This window comes from Acanthaster planci, linkage group LG14 (genome assembly GCF_054643075.1).
Source record: "Acanthaster planci isolate LZ-2023a linkage group LG14, COTS_SCS, whole genome shotgun sequence".
Classification (NCBI taxonomy): domain Eukaryota; kingdom Metazoa; phylum Echinodermata; class Asteroidea; order Valvatida; family Acanthasteridae; genus Acanthaster; species Acanthaster planci.
In genome coordinates this window covers 476,714-499,856 of record NC_141790.1, presented here as the reverse complement: position 1 = coordinate 499,856, position 23,143 = coordinate 476,714, and the positions used below count along the sequence as shown (strand labels likewise).

General features: G+C 42.5%; 1 protein-coding gene across 4 annotated transcripts; it reads right to left on the bottom strand.

Annotated features, from left to right (window-relative positions):
• Nucleotides 1-102: 102 nt before the first annotated feature.
• On the bottom strand, nucleotides 103-23,126 carry LOC110977857 (E3 ubiquitin-protein ligase RNF13-like). 4 transcript variants are annotated; one of them, XM_022232352.2, is made up of 11 exons: nucleotides 22,912-23,126; nucleotides 14,828-14,969; nucleotides 13,170-13,288; nucleotides 12,519-12,599; nucleotides 11,985-12,119; nucleotides 10,553-10,643; nucleotides 9,689-9,770; nucleotides 8,695-8,800; nucleotides 6,171-6,264; nucleotides 5,382-5,462; nucleotides 103-4,511 (listed from the first exon to the last, which is right to left on the bottom strand). In XM_022232352.2, exons 3-11 carry the CDS (start codon nucleotides 13,269-13,271, stop codon nucleotides 3,934-3,936), a joined length of 1,350 nt encoding a protein of 449 aa, XP_022088044.2. In that variant the 5' UTR covers nucleotides 13,272-13,288; nucleotides 14,828-14,969; nucleotides 22,912-23,126; the 3' UTR covers nucleotides 103-3,933. The 4 variants fall into 4 exon arrangements, with proteins under 4 accessions (XP_022088044.2, XP_022088041.2, XP_022088045.2 ...); XM_022232349.2 differs by lacking the exon at nucleotides 14,828-14,969; XM_022232353.2 differs by lacking the exons at nucleotides 8,695-8,800; nucleotides 14,828-14,969 and adding an exon at nucleotides 7,034-7,139.
• Nucleotides 23,127-23,143: the final 17 nt, after the last annotated feature.

Below are 23,143 nucleotides of genomic sequence, written 5' to 3'. Positions count from 1 at the left end.
TCTGTCAAAAGTTGCAAAACACACCCCCAACATCTTAACAACATCTTAACAACTTTACAAATGTCAGTTTCTCAAGAAATTAAACAGGTACATAACTACAGCTCCATGTAATCAGGCATTTCACGTCTTTATTCATGACAACTCAGGTATCTGTGAACATGCGTCATTCAAATCATCATTACACACTGTAACAATTACCATTTTTCCCATATAAAAATGAATCAGCAGCAAATTTAGCTCTTCGCAAAAACATTACAGTGTCTTTAAAAAAAATACAGGAATTACAAAATTATTTATAAAATTGGATGAGATTTAAACTTGCGGAAAAAAAAGACCAGAATTGAGCCAAATTAAAAAACCCAAATGAGCAACTACAACCCTCAACAAAGTTGAATAAATTGAAAAAGGACCTCAATCTGTGTCACATAGTTTCTGGTCTCTAAAACATAACTGGTTCTGAACTGTTCATAAGCTGGACATAACCTATTCAAAGAATTGTTGATCAAATAAAAACGAATGTGTAGATTTCTGACCACTTGACTCATGAAACATTTACAGAGAGCACTATTCAGCTGTTAAAAGTCCTTTAAACGTAGTAATAGACCCGCAATATAGGATTTCAATAAATCAACAATATCGGTGAGGAAGTGTTTTACATATATACATTATACGTTCTTAAACATTTTGATACATACATTTGTACTCCACTTATACTGGTGTAACAAATAATTTGCTAGGAGCATTACACAAGTGACTACATAAATGGGTGCGTTCGATTAGCTTCCCTGAACACACCAGTGGCTCATCAAACGCTGCAGTGTGTTTTCCAAGGCATTCTGGGAAAAAGGTCAAGTCCCCGCCTCATTCCATCATGTACGTCCATACTCGAACAGTCCATCTGTGACGTCATTACACTCAGGCAGCCTCCAGAGACCCGCTCGCCAGCTGGGGTAGTGGTGGCTGACACCACGGCAGGCGCGAACATCACGTGATGGCTAAAAGAACGCTCTCGTGTAAGTTTGACTTACACGTGTAAGCTAATCGAACGCACCCATTGTATCAATTTATATGACAGTTACCTACAAATTCATCAGTTCCCGAAAACCGATACTGTCAAGAGAGGACTTTTAAAACAATGCAGTCATGTGCAAAAATAGAGAGTATTCAACAATTTAGGCATCGTGACTGCCATCCTTAGTGTGTGTTTTACACCGCTACAAGTGTACCGTGGGTAAAAATTTGTGAGGCAAAATGCAATGATGGCAGATGATGAGATCCAACGTTTTCAAGGAGTAGGATGAGGTCTTGAAGAGAGCAAAAAGACCAAATTACATGTTAGCGACTAACGTGGATTTGGGCGATTCCATGCAACAGGTGCAGGGTGGAGACTGGTCATGCAATCACCGACTCGTTGTTACTTATGATTCACTACGCAAAGGCTTCTCAAAAAAATTGAAGTGGAAATAAGAGGTGATGGTTCTATCCATTATTTCTCTTCTCATTTCTTGACAATTTCTCAACGCTACTGGATTACAACTATCAATGTCGGTAATCGGTGTAACCAATTTCCACATATGGATGAAATTGCCCATTTGACATTCTGCATGACGTCACTTCAGCAAAAGAAAACTTTGTATTGATCCAGAAGCTTGTGAATAATCAGCAATGTACAGATGAGACAGAGGGACAAAACTCCCCCCTCCCATGACCAACCACAACCCCGCCCCATTCACCATGTTCACTCTTGCACAGGTACACGTGACTGACCACTATGTGACAAACGAAGAGGTATCTTACTTCTTGATGCAATCAATACCATGGGCCAATTCCACAGCAGGTGCTAAGCAAATAAAACTGCTCAGCGAAACCAGGAATACAAGCCAAAATCTTATGCATCCTATATTAAACGTGATTTACTCGGTGCCATACATATACAGCATTAATAACAAGTCACTACAATTATACAAAAAAGAAAAAGAAAAACAATATACGATGCAATACAAAGCCTCTTGTAGACCCCCCCAAATAGCAAAATATAACACACATTACTAGTAAATGACGCCGATAAAACAAAATTAATTCAGTGACACAATAAAATTCAATACCTTGCACCATTTCAAGCGGTAGTTTTTTCTCATTACATTTTCTGAATGTTCCAACATCAGGGGTTGATTTTGCTTGGTACCCCGGATACATTTTGTGCATCACTTCAACTTGCCCCGTTCTATTCTTCAAGGAGCACGGAGCGCCATGCAAACTCGTATAAGTGTCCCAATTCCATACAATCCATCCAGTCTCGGTCACATTTTGAAAGATGGCACAGTCAGTGCAAGATTCAAGCTGCACACTTTTTCCCGAGGAGTCCAGAGAGGGTCCTTTGAGCAAAGAAACTTCAGGGCCAAAACAGATCTGTAAATTAAATTCTACTATTCAGAGTGAAGGCAAAATATAGGGGTTGTGCATGGCAGCTGTTTTTCTGGTAAGAGCTTGTGTTCCAAAGGGCCACACCACGAGTAGACCTTTTGTGCTATCCCTCCGTAAACAAAAACCACACCATATAAAGAGATTTGAAGACTAGATTCTGTGCGCTGGGTTGACCAAGATCAGTCCGACATCTACACACCTGTTTACACAGAAATCTTGCACCCACTATCTCTGCTAAAAGTGTATTTCTCCAAAACCACAAATAACGTACAGTTCCTTCTGAAAAGAGACAAGGTATCTCTATTGTTACTTCAATGTGATTTAAAATTCCAACAAGGGCAGGAGGAAAAATGCAAAATGTGGTTTTTCTTCTGAACGCTTACAATATTACAACATATATGTACATTTACAAATATTACAGTAATCATTGAAATAAGGAAATACATCCATCACTTTACATATCCTTCTGTCAACATGCAACCCCCCCCCCCAAAAAAAAATTACGCAGAATATCGCAGTACCCATGATTTAAATGACGGATGATTACTTGTGAGTACCTCTGTTGCAACAAACCCATGTCCCCAAATGAGGTAATATTTCTGGTTTCTGATCGAATCTAGACACAGTGGATGCCATGATTTGTTGCAACAACTGATGATGGATAGCTTTACATGGCTCAATGTTTTGAGATTTTTCATTGCTGGCTGTATACACAAATCTGACGAAAAGAACTAGAAGCCATTACTGCGGGGTCATCCTGTTCACAAGCAGCTGGTATACGAGCGTTACCTTCCTCTCTGACCAATAGGGTGTCCTGACTTGCGAAAAGTGGACGCGCGCGCGCTCAAGTACAGACGTGCCCGCGAGTGCGATGGCCCCGCAGGAATGGTGTTTCCTCAGATTTGTCCATGTCCAACTGTGGAAATGGCAGTGTAAATGTTCTCCAATCAAATGCGACATCAAAGCTTCCAGTTTGACAATAAGTCCTGCATGCAGGGAGAATAATATCTCATGTGTATAGATACGGAAAGTCTAGAAATACAAAGTGACTTAAATTACTTGAAGTCATTTAGAAGAAGTTGTAAACTTTGATTATTAAGCCTATCAGTCCTCAATCATCCAATTTCAAAATGATTTTACGTACACCCTAGGGGGTATTCTGCAAGGACAGGTGTTAGCTGCTAATAATGCAGGCTTGAACGGAGGCTACAACAGTGCAACAAGCACCTAAATCGTTAGCGATCTTGTGTGTTAAGTTCTGGGGGTCAAAGCTGGAATCATTTTTCTGGTCTCCAACACCAGTCTCAAATGGGCATTGTTGAAAATTGGTCAAAACAACGTTAAAAACCCATGCAGGTTAGAATTCAAAGCGCATGCTGAATTGAGCACAACATTTGATGGTGAGCGAACAATGGGTGCCGTGGAAGTGACCTTGCAAAAAGTTCCAAAGATATCAAGTTATTAAGATCTACAGAAGATATTAACGTTGGGACAGCTGCTTATCAAACTTCAAACCTCAAAATTTGCGCTATCCTTCTCAGCCAGAGGGTCAGCATGCTCACTGACCACCAGGACAGTGGGGATGTTGTCACCGTTGTCAACCACGTCCTGGTTGACGTCAGTCTCCAGCAGGTCACTGGACACGGCGTGTAAAGTGGGCGTCACGATGTCAACACTGTGTGGCAAGTCGTTGATGGGGGACCGCCCCAGCAAGTTGCCGTCGATGGTGTCGTCATTGCTGTCGCTGTCGTTCTCGGTCATGGCAGTTGAGGCGTCCACCAAGGTGACCCCGGCTGGGGCCGGGGCCGACCGCTCCTCCCCGCCCCATGCCCCGTTCAACTCCGGGGACGAGGCCACCGAGGAACTCTCGGAGCCTCCACCCGTGGCCCTTCCCCTGGCCCCAACCGGGTGGCCGGAGCCACTGCTGGCCAACAGGGGAGTGTGCTCGGTGGGGCTGGCTGTGCTGTCCTCATCAGAGTCACTATCGTCCGAGTCTTGCTCGCCCGAAGGCACCACCTTTCGCTTGCAGACTGGGCAGGTGCGGCGGTTGTTGGTAAGCCAAGGGTCCACACACTTGCAGTGAAATGCTGCGAAAAGAGGGTGCGTTCAACTTAAAAATCAACTTACCAAACAAAAAACTGGTTACATGAATTATACCATGGCCGCATGGTTGGTGTTCATGAGTAATAGTGGCTAGAGAGATAGTCACAAGTAAAGGCTGGTTCATACTTTATGCGAAAGCGAATTTGTGACATCAGATATTCACCTTGCGAATTTGTATAAGTTGAATACATTTTAACTCGAGCAAAATTTCAATGCTAAGTTTTCATGACGTCAAATTCACTTCGCTTTCGCATTTGCCTGAAGTATGAACTAGCCTTATTGGTATTTGTCCATGAAGGAACTTGTCAAGAAGCAGTTGCCGTGTACATATAGCACCATGTAGAAGCAAACTGTTTGGGGGTGAGAAATCACCCTCTTCTTTCCGAACAAAGCTTCAACCCGAAATGAATAGAGACTACAGGCCGGTTCAATAAGGAAAGGTCATTTGAGAACAAAGCGTGAGTGTGAGTCAGTGTGTATGGCCGCACTGGTAAGGCAGGCCTTGCGTACGCGCACCGCTGTTCACGGATGACCTTGGATGGACTCCAGTTTGGGCACGGGCTGTTGGAATATCAATCTGGCTCATTGTTTTGAAATCAATTTGTCGAACAACGTTGTGCTCACTGAAACCCACCATCGTGGGGTCAGTGGAACAAAGACTGATCCATTAAAACTCGACCACGGTACACGTGGCTGACGGCATGTGTGCCAAATTCCCATCCCACGCTACATCGTAAGTGTGTTCCCTCCCCCGACGCATGCGGCAAGCCTGCACAATCAAGGCTGCGACTGGTCGACATGTCAGTGGAGGGGGCTTAATGGACCAGTGTACTGTGGAGTTCACGGAGACTGACCGTGATTGCAGGGGAGGATGCGCAGCTTGTCTCCATCCTCGTAGTCGTCCAGGCAGATGGCGCAGACTTCGTACTCATCACCTGCGAGAGCACCATGCGAACACACAATCAGCCACAGATGGTTCATGTACATTGTACACTGGGCATTGACGATGTCTTGAGTAAGCTTGACAGGTTTCTGCTCTTTACGGCCCCTGTGCAAAAGTACCCGCTCACTGGCACACCACAGAAAACCTGGGCTGACCGCCCGGTTCCCCATCTCCATCAGCGGTACGTGCTTGCAATCCGAACTGGGCCCAATTTCACAGCACTGCTAGGCACACGGTTTCACACTAACAGAGGCTCCGTGTGTTGCATGGCAAAAGGCATGCTTACCTTGGAGGAAAAATTTGGCTTAACAAAGTGAAAGAACAATGGAAATCTCCATGTGCACAACCAGGCCAAGCATAGCCATGAAACAGTGCTAAAGATTAGCCAGTTTTTCTGCTACATTAAGCATGACTTTTTTGCCAACTGCTCCAAGCATTGTGAAATTCGTTGCGGATTATTTCAAATGTTCGACAGGTGTGCCAGTCTCTTACAGCAAAACGGCCAGGCGCAAACATTTTACTGTAATGAACAGCTTTTGGTCATACTGGGGGTGTTCAGGCAGAAATAAGAAACTCCAAAACATACCAGACTTGCAGTTTTTTTTATTTGGGACAGCATACAAGGGAAGTATATAAAAACAAAGAAATCCCCAGCACCCATAGCTGAGCAATGGAACGCAACTGACCGACAAGCGCTCACCTTTGACAAACTTCTTCACCGGAATCTTCTTCAGGTTTGTGCGGGACAGCCTGGACCGTTTCAGTCTTCTCCTGTCCCGCACGTACTTAGCAACCTGCAAAAGGAAACCCACTCAGATGCATTATCTGGGATGTCCAAAGGGTTTTGGGGTGTCAAATCTTGCAACCTTTCCACCAGCAGCTTCTTGGGTTCAGGCAAATTTCGGCATTTTCGTGTTTTTTGGGGGGGGGTTTGAGGGGAGGAAACAAAAGAGTAAAACTAAGCCGGAAAGATCCCTCCAACAGGAATCAGTGAAGTGAAGAGCGACACTTTTTGTTTGATTCTTTCTGGGGACGGGCTAGACATTGAGTTCTGGGTGAAATTCAGCTGAAGAATAGATGGCGCACAGAGAATGTGGCAAATCATTTCCAATGATCGTGGAAGGGGTTGATTTCGTGTCTTCCGTGCCATTATCTGAACAAAAGTTTCAAAGCGCACAGCGCGGTCAGGAAAACGATACATCTTCCGTGAGGAAGTAAGAAACAAAAAGCATGCAAGCGTACGCCATGAAGTAAATTTCCGCAGCGTCTGACATGCAACAAACGGTGTGCATACTGGACAAAGTCAAGTTCAAATCAGTCCCAACAATTAGCACCAAAGCACAAATGTGTAAATGATCCAATATCACCAACAAGAAAGGGGGCGAGTATTCTCCAAGTACCGTATGGCACCTTGTTGTTAGATATATTGCGTTATCGCTCTGCACTAACTGTTTCCAGCTCCAGCGGGAAACAAATGGCATCACTCGAGTGAGACAAGCACCCCCCAAAACATGAAAGGGGGCGGGGCAGGGGGGAGGGGAGATATCGGGACCTGATACTCACCATGTAAATGCCAAAGAAGACGAGGCAGGTGGAAGTGACAATGATAAACGGAAAGAGGAAATAGCTGATGGGGAAGCTGAGGGTAGGGGTAAGTTTCACTGTGGCCCTGTGCGATCGATGCCAGACATAGAGGGAGGGAACAATGCACATAAAGAAACACCTCAGGTTGACAGCAACAAAGAGAAATACACGAGCTGAGACGGTGGCGACGTGGACACCGAAGCACGCCGCGGCAGTGGATTTGTATTTCAATGTACCCCTTGCTCCTCAAATGTTTCTTTCCTAAAAAAAAATCAGTTGATTCCCATCAACCGAATCATTTACATGCCAGTCCACGGTAACAACCCTTCGTCCTGCCAAATACAGATCATACGCATGGGATAAGTTTACAGGAACCAGGCCACCTCTGCCAAAGTTTTCTCCCGACTTTTTCAACTTCCAAGAACTCCCGAAGATTTTCAGAAGAATACAACCTGTTTCACAAATCAAAGAGTTGGTCCTGCACGGAAAATTATTTTGTCCCCCCCCCAATAGAAAGGCTCGTCTCACTCTAGAACCTGGCCTTCTGGAACTAAGTAAGGTTCCACTTCTTAATTGGGCAACCAAACCAAGAAGTATTGATGCACAAAACTTAAGGACTACTCAAGGCTCAAAAGGAAAAAAAAAAGACAGTAAAACATTCCTGTGACCCCTTTGACAACAGTACAGGGGAACCATGCTGCACAGACTTCCCAATCCACATGCTGACCTAGGTGAGATTCGAACCCGAGGCCACAGAGGCAGGAGGCAGGGAAAGAGCCACAACAACCTGACTCCCTTCATCATAATCATGTACTACGCACCTGAGTGGGCATGCTTGTTATTCATGCATACACCAACAGTACGAATTAAAAACGCAATTCTTCCGGTAGCAACACAAAAATAATCCACTGAAGCGAAGGCCATAAAGCTTGTCAGTGACATCGGAAACTTTCCCGATATCTTGAATGTATTCTGTATTCCTAAATGTCCTGCAATGTTTGCCAGGAATTGTAAGCAGGCATGCAACTGGAATTCTAGGGGAAATAAGGGGGGAAAAAATATACAAATCGCACAAGACAGGAAATTGTAATTTGCATACATGAAAGTGAATGTAATGCACCTGTCAGTCGGTCCAAGGGGATGTTACCTAACACCTGTGTTAGATCCTCTCAAACCTCCATCTGTGTACAGCGATCAAATCGTTTTGGCCCTAACAAACCGAGCATGTTGTACCCGTGAGAGTTAATGAGGGAGGATTCAACAATACCAACTTAGCAAAACACTTTAAAAAGAAAAACAAATCGAGTGATAGACAATAGTCAGGGGTGTACAAGGAAAACCAAATCCACTTTTGCATGCTTCGGTCTCAACATAACACCGCCGTCGCTGACAGTAACAGGCTGGGTTTGCTGACACCCCCCCAGGGTGCACGTGCAAAATATGACCGAATTTTCTTTAAAACGGACACCATATGCCAAATATTGATTTCTTCGCAGCAGATGTTTCAATGCCACCATCGACAGTCTTTCCTGTGTGAATGGTTCCCGGAGGGAACATTTTTATTGAAGGGCACGCGTACCCTGGGGACCTTTACAGAAAAACCAGCCGTTGCAGTGTGCGGTGTGCCCGCTCTCACTTACCATAAAGCACAGCATGAGCGTGAAACAAATGCCTACAATACTGATGAAGGGGATGAGGTACATGTTATAAGAGAATGTGAAATCTGAGTTCAGTACGAGTTTGCTCCTGGGGGCGGAAAGAAAGAAAAAAGGAGGGGGAAAACAATCAATCAGATCGAAGGAATTCAATTCAAGAGAGTGGAATCCGCCGCAAGAGATTTTTGTGGGGGGGGAGGGGGTAAAACTTGCCAAATTTTAAAATCTCGCCATGAAATCTACTTGCGAGTGGAAGCTCTGGCAAACTTCTCAACGACAAACTTTGGACGGATTTTTTTCCTAACTCAAGTATTGCAGATATGCAGATGATTTGAAAAAAAAAATCAGTTTCATTGAATAGAAAATGGAAAGTCAGTTTTGACACCAAGACTAGAAGCGTCGGCATTTGTCCGGGGCAGTCATGGCATGCGGCCAATGTCCTTACTCTTACAATGCATTTACTTGTAAGATTTGTGTTGAGAGGTCTTGACCACTGGTCACCATATAGTCTTCCGAGGGCAACTTGTGAGCCAACCTTGACAGGCACAATTTTTAACACAAAAAACATTGAAAATGACTAATTATTTACAAAATGAGACAACATAGGCTTCTCTACAACATTTCATTCATGATAGGGAAACAAAATTTACCAGTTCTCTGCAAAAAGCACACGACCAAACCTTATGATACACATGGTTGCTTGTAGGAAAAGGTACATGTACATGAAATATTTTCAAAGGTCTTCATAATTCTCATTCATAGGACCGATCCCAATTTTTTTCCCCACTTTTCCCCCAATATCTGATACATAGTGAATGGCATGATTTTTTTCTGTATCTAGTATTTCTAATTCAGACCTCTTCTCTTACATCTGTAAAAAGTAGCTGTCTAGAAAATCTGGCTCTAACTTCTACGCAGTGCAATGTCAAGGTGGAATGCAAGACACATGTTTGTGACTTGATGCTTTCGCATTCCTTACCCTGTTGTGTAGTTGTACTTTTTCAGAGATGCCCCCGACGACGCTCCCACAAACACCGAGGGAATGTCCACGTCCTGTCCATCTGATCGTACCACAGAGGAAAAACAAGTTGTAAAGTTTACTGGGCCGACTGGCAAACTCAGGGAATCCAATTTTCAAGGAAATATCAACTTGACAGCAAGGTTAGCGGACCACAAATTTTACTGCATCTGTTTCGGCGATTTCATAACTAACCGCTACAACTTAATTTTCACGATCATTTTTTTCCATTCACATTTAAATCCATGTCTACATTTTGATTTTTTTCCTATGACATGTGCATCATTAACTTCCTCTGAAAGAAAGCTTTTCAATATGACCCATCACAAGTTACAATCAGTTATCTTTGAAGTTCAGCTGCAATTTAATAATAAATCACACATCTCTTGAAATCGTTCTTGGCAGGTGTAATGGGTTACCACGTGCAATTCACCATAACATGGTATGTTAAGACGGATCAAAGACATTTGTGACAAGTACACTTTCTGTCTAAATGACAGCAAAGACACATTAACCTTAACCCCCGAGGGTTGCTGGCCCTAACCTTCCCCATTCACACACAGTTAAACACCCATATGGGACTTTGTGCACAGAGGCTGTTGGACTTTGTTTTTCTGAAGTACGCCAAACCCAATGCAAAAGCCAGCTGTTAGGGGCCGACCAGACCTATCCCCACAGAATGAAACACTTTTCTACTGTTTAATTCTGTGTGGTTGGGGAAGGTTAGGGTAAACAGTACCAACAGCTGTTGTGCAGAGGAACAGCAGACTAATTGGTGGAAGACTGTGTAGTCCCACAGTGACATTCGTATATGGAAAAACTTACACTCGTCCCCATTCATGGCCAACACGCCATTATCATGGTCGATATTGAAAACTATAGCACCGGCATAACCAACTTCCTGGGCGTTATAAACCTACAAAATAAACATATGTACACGCACCTGTAAAACCGTTTGAATTAAAAAAAAAAAGAAGAAAACAAAAGGTGGCCTGGTTTGACCCAGCAAACTCTAGAAAGGACGCTACCAGGGTGGTTTCGATATTCAGATGTTGTAAAATACGATCCAAGCACATGGAACGTGTGGCCTTGTGGTAGCTCCCGATCGTAAACCTAAGGTAGGGTTAAAATCTTACACAGGGGCATCACGCTGCAACCTCCCCAAAGCCACTATCCTCTCCCTGGCCTCTCTAAACCCAGGAATGCACCGTAAATGGGTCACTGTGAAGTGCCCAATATGGTTGGATACTCCCCTAAGAATTGTGAGAGTTTCGAGTTTAGAGGACTAACGATGGGTCCGACAAGTGGTGATAATATAGTGTAAAGTTCATTGACACACTGCCCGCCAATTGGAATGAGCTATTTATGTCACATTTTTAGTAATCGTAGCTTTAACCCTCCTATGCTGAAGTCACTCTTTGGGTCATTTGGTAAACACCTCAAAGAAGCACAGCTGTGTTGTGTTGTGCACTGCACTAACTGTCCCTCACAGGAATATCAGATAGCACTTTTGTGCTGCCCAAGAACTGTGCTTCACTGTTTCATGTGCATAATTGTGCAGTAAACCAAATGCAGTGAAGAGGACTGCACAAAAGACCCTGTGTCATTTTGTGCTTGCGACCAACTGCGTACACACTGAACCTGTGCATGTTTGAGTTCCATATAGAAACTACATGCTCACCAGTGACTGTGGGCATTTGTGCACATTTGTGCTGTAAAACCATAGGAGGGTTGATGGTGAACACAATGACATCTACAGGCACTGTACATACATGGGAGGGTGGGACAGGGCAAACAGCTCCCACGAGGACAAATGTGTTTTGGATTTCCTGGGAGCCCATGTTTCAAGCTGGCCGTGGCTAAGAGCAGTGGCATGCACGTCTGTGGCTCACACCTGGCCCAAGTCAAGCACTCCACCCAGGCTTGACTGGGTACCACATCTGGGAACATAGCCTTGGGTGTCAGTTTTCAAAACGGTGGACAATACCCGAAGTGTGAGGGTGTAAGTCTGTTTCCATGTCGAACAAGATTTTGGGGAGCTGCGCAGCGAGTCAAATGATGCTTAGAAGACGTCTGTGCTCTGGAAAAAGAAAATGGGCTGAGGAACACTCATGAAGTATATTCCGCAACATTTTGGTCAACCGTTTTGCTTCAAGTGAACTCTCTATGCGTTATCAAATTTCGGAGTGCAGCTGTTCCTGCACACTGTCCCTGCCTTTCCCCCTCGAAGAATGGAGCTTGACATGAAAAACCCTACCTTTAAGTCAAAGTTGCACTCCCCCCGCTTAATCAGGGCAAAGTAGTTGTAGGTAATCACACCCGATGCGTTGACCATCGGCGGAGGTTGAAGACGGGAGCAACCATTCAGCGGCACAGCAACAAGAAGTTTCCCCTGAAAACAAAAGATTTGGTTTAAAATGAAACGTAACTAAGTGGCTTACAAAACTGTCGCCACTCGTGCCGACAAATTTATAAACCAAAGGCTGAATTATTTCAACTGTAAAGATTCACAGGAGTTGTTCATAAAACAGCAAATGAAATTAAATTTCACGTTCCTCTCTAAAAAAATTTCAAGAAATGTTCTGATACTTTCATGAATGAAATAAAGATTAAAACATATAAATCACATGGCCTCTTTGTTTTGTGCAGATTTCAATTTTTATCCATTGTAAAAATTTTGTATCAATATCAACAAGAAAGGAACTGCATGAATTGCTATATCCAGTTGGTTCCTTTTTGTCAACATTCGATGTAAAATATAAATATAGAAAGTGACAAAAACTCTTCTCACCTGAAGCCCCATCATAGGAAGCCTTTCGCCAAAATTTGCAGGCATTGATGAGAATGTGTAGCTGACATTTTTAAGAGTAGTCTGAGAGATAACACAAAGTACAAGAAATAATCTCAGTGGTTTTTTGACGGTGATTTTATAAATATTTTCATTTCAAATTTTCTTCGTCTTTTCCACGAGCAGATCAAAGTTGCAAAAGAAGGGGTTTACAGCCTATGTACGCTTTGATCGAGGTGGAGAAAGGCTGATTAGCTATCACCCTTTTCTTGCTTTGAGGGGGGAAGGAGTCAGATTGGGGGCCAAGTACAACTTGTGTGCTCCTGAAGAGAAAGACAACAAAAATGGATGACCCCTGAGGTGGCCCCAGCTGCACAGGATTTTAGACTGATGGGGTTGATGCTCCAGCTGTCCAAAACAGTCAAAAATTCAATTAACTTCCCTTACTGCTCCCAGGGACTTATCATATGCCACTCGATCACACTGAGTGATTCTGACTAAAGAACAGCTTAGACTGAAATGCATGTTTGCATAACGGTATAAGGAGGTTAATTAGTACAGGTTTATGGAGCAATAATTGCTTGAAAACCTTGAACGTTTAATGGTTTTTCGTACGTCTCCATCCCCTCCCTAACAACACGGAAATTTACTTACTACGATAACATCTCCCATAACAGCACAAGGTAGCGTGACAGTCATCACAGCAAGACTCCACAGACACCAGAGGGCGCTTTTCAAGTGCGGTCCACACTCCATGGCTGCTTGCTATATCACTGAGAAAAAAAAAAGGTTGAAGGAGAGAAATACATGTAAAACAGGCACATACAGACCAACAAATGGTCTAAATTATACAAGGGGTACGGCGGTGGATTTGAACCCACTGTTTTCTAAATGGCCGTGCCAATGTCCAGACCTTCTGAGAGGACAACTGGTTACCATGGTTACAGATGAAGATGAGAGCTTTCAGTTGGCTGCCTGAAAAGTGCTCGTTCAATACTCCTGTCAACCTGGGAATGTGACGAATTCAGCTTGGTGCGGATTAGAATCCAGCCCGTGGAGGTGTGGGATGTCAGATGGACAACAGGACATTGTCAGTTTGTCTAGTTCCTTTCCCTTTATATCGGAATCAATGGGCCTTTTTCAAACTAGAATTAGCTCCCAGACTGGGAGCTGAATGTTTAACCCCAGCAGGGGGAGATGGTCGCGGAAATGTCTCCTGCTGACCTGGGACGACCTTGGATGCCGATATTTCCACATTGCATGCATGCACATGGACCGGTACATCCGTGTTTACAAGACCACATGTAAGGGTGTGTCTGAATCATTTTGGCTTTAAATTAAACATGACTCTACAGAACTTGGACTTGAACACAATTTCCTGCTGCAGCCCATTCATTCAGACATGGCCGTAAATACCAGTGGACCAAACAAGGTTTCACTTCCTGGTAATCCATATACAACGCATCCTTATGTATAAAAGCCTGTACATGTACATTTATACAGAACTCTGTACTCGCCACCCCAGATTAGAACTTCCAACAGCTCACTGCTGTAACAAATTTACAACATATAATGTGAATCATACGTTTATGTTCCAAATGTATTTTTGGAAATGACGATACAGTAAATTGTAAGTGCGTGCACGTAAACGTACTGAACCGTGCCTTCACATAATTAGGCTATACATAGGCAATATCGTGGATACGTAAGCCGTACATGTACATGTACTCGTACCACATGTTTATACATAAGGCATTTTCGAAATGAGTGGATTCAGCTTGGACTTCAGTTTCGCTGGTTCCAGTCGGAGCTCGTAAATGTAGTTTCGAACGCTGCTTCAAAAAGAACAGGCACCAGTGAAACCGAAGTCCGAGCTGAATCCACTCGTTTCGACAACGCCCGTAGTGTTTTGTGGTAGACAGAAGCTCGCCTCAGATCTCAAAATCCGACACGGTGTGACACAATGAAACACGACACTACCCTTTGCTGATTTGTGTTTATGCCAAAAAGCAAGCATGACCCGAGGGCAGACATGACCACTGAGAGAGAGAGGCTTCCTCTACGGAGCTACAGTACATGTACATGTACACGGCACGACACCCTTTGCCTTTCTGTAATGTTGGTTGGCACAAATCTCCCTGGTGTACACGTACTTACATGTAGCGGTACCAGTGGCTGGAACAACATATCCGCCACAGAATCACACGTACAGTAAATGTATTGGTACATGTGAGTTTCACCTGAATGACCTGTACACTTACATGTACACATGTGATGTAGGTATGTAACAAACTCACACGGAAAACTCCTACCGTAACTGCCAGGTCCAGCAGCGCACAGACTGTATCAGCAAAGTACAAAAATAGCATGAAACTTTGAACTTTGGTGAGGAGGATAAGGCTTGGTAGTCAACCAACGGATCACAAGACCATGATCATCACGCACTGTCACTGACTGTTAAGGGTAGAAACAGGAACTCATTGGAAATAATATGGCACGTAGACAAAAGCTTCTGAAACAGCATCTCTGTAGTGGGGGGGGAACCTTGGAAAGTGTAATTTCACAATATTAAATTCTGAGCCAAAATAAAAGAATGCAGTGTTGGCCTTTTGATGGTCAGCAGCTGAAAATATATGTGGTTTGAAAACAGAAAAGTGGTACTGTGAGACACATTTCAATGTTTTTATAGGGACGGTAAGTTTAATACCATGCCTACTGTATATGTACAATTCCGTGCAAAAGTGGAAATGTGCCTCTTTTTTCCTTTTTGAAAAAGCACGCTCTATTTACGGATTACGCACAATGAGCTTTCTAACACAACGACACACAAGTTTCCACTGTGTTGTGAAGCTGCATTGATGTACATGTAATTTGTGGAATAGAACCAGGAACACGTATCCTGGTAGTGAACAAAAATTCCTCATCTACTTACTTACATTCCTGCCTATTTGGAAAACAGTTTGGGAAAAAACTACACGACGGGTCACGTCAGCAGCAGTATGCCACATTTTCAACCTCAAAAGCGAACTGCCCCAACAAACTTGGCAAATACAATCCCACACAAAAATGTTGCAATGAGCACCTTCGGTACAGACTGCACCACGATCAGATCTCCAAAACTACACTGTACCTGAGAAACTCCCTCCAAAAAATAGTGTTACATTTTTCCAGGTTACAGATGCACACCCTTCAGTCTGCAAGACTGGCATGTGCATGTATGCAGTGTTGCGAACGATCATTGGTACAATGCAGATATTGTACAAGTACATCTACAATATGTACTGTAGGTGTGTACATATACACATGTACATGTGTACATGTGCATGTACACATGTACATGTGTACATGTACACATGTACATGTGTACATGTATATGTACTGCCTCAATGCCAACATGATGCATTCACGTACCATGTACAGCGGGCATGAACTTTACATGCACACTATAGGCACCATGTTTATGCACCATGTTTATACAGCAAGGATTGTACAAAGTTCACTCTGCATGTACATGTACATGTAAAGCAAGATGTGTCAACTTCTGCAGGGCTTGTTGGGCCCTCAACTGCCCTTGGCGCAGTACCAAGTACAAGTACCGATAGGGTACACGGACATCAGATAACATCGGATGATAGACCAGGTACCAGTGCACCTTCCAGTACCTGTAGGGTACAAGGACATCAGATAACATCAGACCAGGTACCAGTGCACCTTCCAGTACCTGTAGGGTACAAGGACATCAGATAACATCAGATAATAGACCAGGTACCAGTGCACCTTCCAGTACCTGTAGGTACAAGGACGTCAGATAACATCGGATAATAGACCAGGTACCAGTGCACCTTCCAGTACCTGTACTCGACAACCAGGAAGACTTTGAGAGTTGTGCTCATCATGCTTATTGACCACTCTGGTCTTTGTCCACAACTCGTATGGTTGGCCAAATTTTGCGTAAAATTCAACTTTCGGTTGGGTTTCGAGTTAACCTCCAATGGGCATTTTTCCCATTGATTTGTCCCATTGGTTATATTTTCATTTAGTATTTAGTAGTATACCTCAGTGTATTATCCCTAACCTCCAAGGGTGTATGTAAAATTGTATTACAATTGGAGGATTTGGGAGTGTTAAGGGTTTTTACTTGCTGTTCTGATAGCTGCGTGGGATTTTGAACACTGTGTGAATTATTCTTTTAAATAGTTTTAGCGGCCGCTTGCAGGAAAAACATAACTGTGAAGTCGGACTCAGAAGAGCACACCCAGTAGACGTTCAAGTTGAATACTAAAGAACACATGAAATCAGTTACATGTACAGTCTAGTGCATGCTTTCCTTTAAAATGTGAACCACTTTCCTGACAATCCTTTAGCATGCTAGGAAAGGATATGTCCAGTGAATTACAATACATGTATATGTGTAAGGACACAATACTGGCTAACAAAAATGGGACACATAGGTAAAAATTCAATCTAGTGAAAGGTGTTTAATTTACTTTTAAATTATGACAATGGACCACCCTCTATCAGAAAATAGCAATGGGAAGATAATCGGCCGAAGAAATTTTCTTCCATGCAGTGCTTTCTGTAGAGGGGGACCTCATAAGTTAACGTTGGTTACGGTGTCCACTTTGCAGTCAACCATGCAATAATAAAAGTCAAAGAAAAACAATGTGGAGTTGTATTGTTGTGGTTAAGCTTTTCCTCCTTTCTGAAGGTCATCTTTAAAAAAAATGTTAATTGTTACTAATTTTACGATATCTTAATAAGGTGGACACCGTAACTAACGTTAACAAGTGTACTTTTTCACACACAACAATTTTAAATGATTTGCAGTTTGATGACTTGAGGAAAACAGCTGGTTGCGAAGCTTGCAAGTACTTCAAAGAGGACATTATCATTGACAACCAAAGAACAGATACCCTCAATTTCAAAGATCTTTGTCCTGTAGTTTAACGTTAGTTACAAAAATGACACGGACACCAAAAATTTCGAATCAAAGCTAACATTTCATGTGACAAGTTTATTATGACTTGCTTTACTGGAGCCCTCAAGGCAGTTGCCTCACCTTCAGAAAATTGCCTGTGTTACTATGTGCAGGTGTTAATACATGCACATGCTTTTTCATTTCTTGGGAGCATCTCTGTGATCTACATATCTGATAAGCCACTTCAGCCTATTTTTAGATGCCCTATATGCATGCAAGAAGGTTGCACATGAGCTTCACAGAAGTTGAAATCTTTGACATTGTGAACTTAAGTACATGTATGTATATTTAAATGTGCACCATTTGCAACATTAAACAATTCTGAGGAACAAGTAAATTGAGTCAATGACTATTTTATTTTTCATTCTAATCTTGTTTCTTAAAAACTGTATTTCATAGTGGAGGCTATACACTGACGATCCCATCTGAAGAACATGGCACATCTCATTAAATGAATTTCATTGAATTTATTCAGTTCGTGCCACCTGGGTGACTCATCTTTGCTGAAAAACTGATGAACTTTTGACTACAGACCTTAGACAAACCTCTGATGACATACTTAGACAAAACTACTTTTGGCAATAAACGTTTAAAAATACTTATTAGCATAGACACTGTATAGTGCATTAATTTTACCTACTTCTTTGCTGTCCAAGTGAAAGTAACGCAAAGATGGATCTGGAATAAGTGAACTTGGATTAACAACACACAGAATGAATTTCCTGTTAACGGTCAGATCTTTTTCCCAAACAAAACTTTGCTTATTTTTATTTGGACGATCCATGCAGTATATAACTGCCAGTTCATCACTAATGATGCGCTTGATGGCACCTGGATACTATGCATCCTCAAATGCGACAACTATATCCCCTGCAGTGAGCTGGCGATCGGCAGGCTCTTGTGGGGTCCTGAAATTACAGAAATGGCAACAGGAATGGTTGAAATCGAATAATCTTTGATTTAATTACTACTAAAGCTTCTTTCACAAGGACATGTGAATCTACAGACATATAATCTTATCCAACCATTGAATCTTTTTCTCCTTTCTGGCTTCTGAAATAAGATAGAAGAAAAATAAAATTCAAATAGAACAATTTTTTAACATAACCGGCAGTGGCTTGATTTGTAGAAACATAAAAAAAAACTCTAACAAGACCCCAGGGGTTCCACAAAGGCAAGTTCCCCTATCTGTGTAAACATCACTTGCCTACGTGTTACATCAACTTCGCTCCATTTACTTTTAATTCACTGCGAACTCGCCCCCATACTATCGGATAACAAATGGGGCGAATTTTAATACGAATGGGGCGAAGTCGAAAGTGCCGGTGTGTAACGAACGTGAAACACTGATGTTTTTTTTTGAACTTGGCAAGGCTATTCTTTAAGTTTGTTCATTTTTGTGATGGACTTTAGCTTAAAAAGTGTAAATTATTTGTCGTTTTGCAATTTCAAGCGGGACTTCAGATGTTTACTATTTTTTTCTTCTGTTCGTTAAACATGGACACGATTCACACGAAACCATCCAAGCGGTCCGCTACAAAGCCCAAAAATCACCCATTGACTATCCATTAAAATCTTCCCTTTTACAATGCCATCTGACCTCTTTTCACAAAAAAATACAGAAAATAAAATCTATTTAATTTGATACAAACCTTTTGGCTGCTCTTTTTCCGGATATTGGCTGCTCTTTTCCTGATTGTCGGAGGGAAAGCTGTCGCGCGCAGCAACTTTCTCCGTTCGTTACAAAGAGACGCGAAAGCGGCGCGCGGTGGACACGGTGCTTAAAATAGCTTTATCTTGGAAAAGACGTATTCGAGCCTAAAACAATTGACCTTTAGGTCATCCATGCAGGGTACCATTGCACGTGTACGACCACTAGTCAGACTGCGTTGATCACCAGTTAAAACATGTGGACATTTTACGTTAGTTACAAAATGGACACGAAAATTATAGCGATCGATATGCTGATGTTTTCTCATCCTCGAGGGTAATTATGGTCTAGCACACATTTTACACGATGTTTATTAAGCTCATTTCGAATAAAAATGGCTTTTACAGGTAAGGGTGAGGCTTGTAAATGATGATTCTGGCCCTTTTCGTCATGGTATGGTGTGGTGGACACGATGTGAAACGAACGTTAGCGCAGGTTCAGCTGCCATTTTGGAGCGTGGATTTATTTATTTTTTTTTTGGTAAAGGGCCAAAATATTACTTCATTGCTTAACTCAAAAAATATGACCATTGTGATAAAATACGTGAGCTATAAGTAAAGTAGTTGAGTTCATTAAATTTTGTTCAAGCAATGTCCCATTTTTGGGCGCCATTTTGAACTAAAATTTGCTCTTCAACGTGAATAAAAATTATAGACTCGCATTTACACTGAATTATTTATCTTTATTTATCTCTCAAATACATGTACAACTATAATCTCAAGCAAACATTGCTTGAAAATGGTTACATCATCTGATAAATTAAAGTTCATTTTTTGCATCATGAAAGTTGGCCAGTATTGTGACCTTACACACATACACACAGTGTATCCTGTAGGTGACAGACAAGTTGCTTGGCCAGTCTGTTCACATTTGTCAATTTCTCACTATCTTCTTGCAGGAGATTCTCCAAACGATCTGAAAATGAAAAACTTGAGTTAGGGCAGCAAAGGGCTTGCACCCTTGGCGCTCAGAAAGTTCTGCCCTTTAACTGCAGACAGAAATGAAAAGATGCTTTAAATGGTATCCGGATCTTTTTAGGGGAAAGGATTGAACATGTTTAGTGCAATCTTGAAACTTGCACAAATTTATTGTACTCCCGTCCTGAGCTGATTCACCTTTGAATAAAATCCCTTCACGGGATTTAACCCTAACCCCTAAGGGTTGCTGGCCCTAACCTTCCCCATTCACACAAAGTTAAACACCCATATGGGACTTTGTGCACAGAGGCTGTTGGACTTTGTTTTTCTGAGGTATGCCAAACCCAATGCAAAAGCCAGCTGTTGTGGGCCTACCAGACCTATCCCCACAGAATGAAACACTTTACTACTGTTCAATTCTGTGTGGTTGGGGAAGGTTAGGGTTAATCAAAACTCAGCAGAGGGTAAAATAAATTTGCATAAGAGTAAAGACTGCACTGAACAAACATCTGTTTCTTTTCATTTACCAGGAACAATGTACATCTACAAGTATGTCACATATAACTTCACGCACATGCAACATACATTTCTTTTCTGCCTAGCTGCATGTACCTGTTAACCAGCAGTCGGACAGTATACACTTCTGGTACACTGTATCAGGGTCATTCCACAAGGTAGGGGCACAATTTGAGACTGGTGCCAGTTGTTATATCGTTTCTGTGAAATGAACGGCTATTTCCCTGCACGTGGATTCCGATTGACAAGGCTGAATACAGAGGTGTGTGTTATTTTTACAGCGTAAATGACCTACTCTCCAGGTCATGACAGGTGGTAAAAGTTGCGGATGTAACAAGGACACCGTCACAAATCGTGCCCCAACCTCATGGAATTACCCATCAGCAAGTGCTACAGGCAGACGGGTACCACGGAAGACAAATATGTCACCTGCATATACATGTACATGTATCGTAGCTTGTATTACAACTACGCAAACACGTGGAAAGACCAACAAATAAAACAGCATTTTTATGTACAAGGCGATAACACATGATGACATGGGTTGTTAAACTTCTGTTTGTGCACCCAGCTATGCTCAGGGAAAACGAGTACGCTCTAAACACTGTTTCTGCTGCGATCACCATTGCTGTTTACCGTACTATAAATGCTAGCTCAATTGCAGACCCTGCCACACGGTATGATCAACCTCCGGTCAAAGTGTCACACTCTTCTCAAGGGATTTTCACCTCGTACCTATGTACAATGTAAACAGTCATTCCGGGGGTCATTTTTTAGAGTGGCGGGGTATTCTGCAATTACTCCATAACGCTCACGCCATTGTCTCTTTGTGTCTGCTCTTCAATCTTGTCAATACAGAAAGAGCTCCATATCCATGTAGAGACAACACTTCACGCCCTGTGCACAAACCTATGAGACTTGTTTTGGTCGTAAAACTTGGGAATTTTCCTAGCTAGATTTCACTTTATTTATTTATTTATATCTGATCATCCAACAGTACATTTAGCACCAATTAAAGGATGATAATGAGTGAAGAAGACAAAGAAGAAAAGTTCAGTTTAAGAGGTGGGAGGAAAACCCTGGGTAAATATTTCAGGGAAACCCACGGACTTAAGTAGGGACTGAAAACCCAATCCACTTGTGGACCCAGCCGAATTCGAACCCAGACCCCCAGAGGTGGAAAGAAACACTATGCCAACCTGGCTCCTCACATGTTATCACTTTCTGATGGCTGTTATGACATTTTAAGGGAAAATAAGTGTCGTCTGTATATGAAACTCCTTCCATTAATACTTTTCAATGGAATTTGGTGTACATTTGATGTCTTGAAATATTTGTAACCAGTTGGTTATAAATCATAGATTTCTCCCTCTTCCCACTCCCCCTAAAAAAACAAAAACATAAATCAACAAAGGGCATCACGATCAATAAGTTTCCTTGTAATTTAATATCTAATTTGCTGTTGAAGTGTTTCAATTTGTCAAAGTGGTTTAATTTATCTGACAATAAAATCAGCATATAGACCTATTACACATGAGACCATTCCAGTGTATGTATGGCCATGGTAGGTCTATAACAAGACAACTGTTGCCTTTCGTGATGGGTTCCATGGGATTTGTACACCCTCGGGGGAAATGGCACCCTCGGCTTCGCCTCGAGTGCCATATGCCCCCTCAGGTGTACAAAACACCATGGATCGATCCGTACACCGCAGGCAAAAACTGTTACATGTAGATGGACGTACATGTACATGTATTGCATTTCATGCAGCAGTGGCCTGGCCTAGACCGAATCCCTGATGCCATTACTTGTGGCATCCCCGTCATTCAGGTGCACATTCCTAAACTTAATATGTGCGTGATTTTGGTTAGCAGTGGGCTCCCATTGCATATTGGCTGAGAAAGCATTTCAATGTGTATCTCGTCTGTACACGCACATGGGGACACCCCAGTAATGCCATGGTTCCTGAATCTTGTCACCGAATTGGTTTGTAGCAGTCTATGGCAGAACTACATGTAACAATGTAACACTAACAGACACTATATGTTATACAAGCTACACATTCTGACATAGCAGAAAGTACCCCAATATGGAATATGGGGAAGGACATGACAGAAGCCAAGGCCTACCGCTAGTTCTCTGGGTACTCTAGGCAGGTAGGCCCAACTAGCTTTCATGGATGCCCGTTTGTGCAAAGTGTACACAGGCGGCTAGGCCTACAAGTACAAGAGGGCTACATCAGTACATGTCCAAAAAATCCTACAAAATACTCACCAAATAAACTGGCAGATTTTCTTCGATTCAGAACCTGCTAGAAAGAGCACTTGGCAACCTGTTCGTTCAACTTATGCTTCCAGAGTCTAAATCAGTGCTCTTCGATGCAAACATTTTCCCAGTTAGCGACATAACGGGGATTTTCTGCCGTGTTTACATCACAGATCTCGACGACAGCTTCGCAACTGTAGCCGTTATTATTATATTGCGCACTCGTATCTACTACTGTACA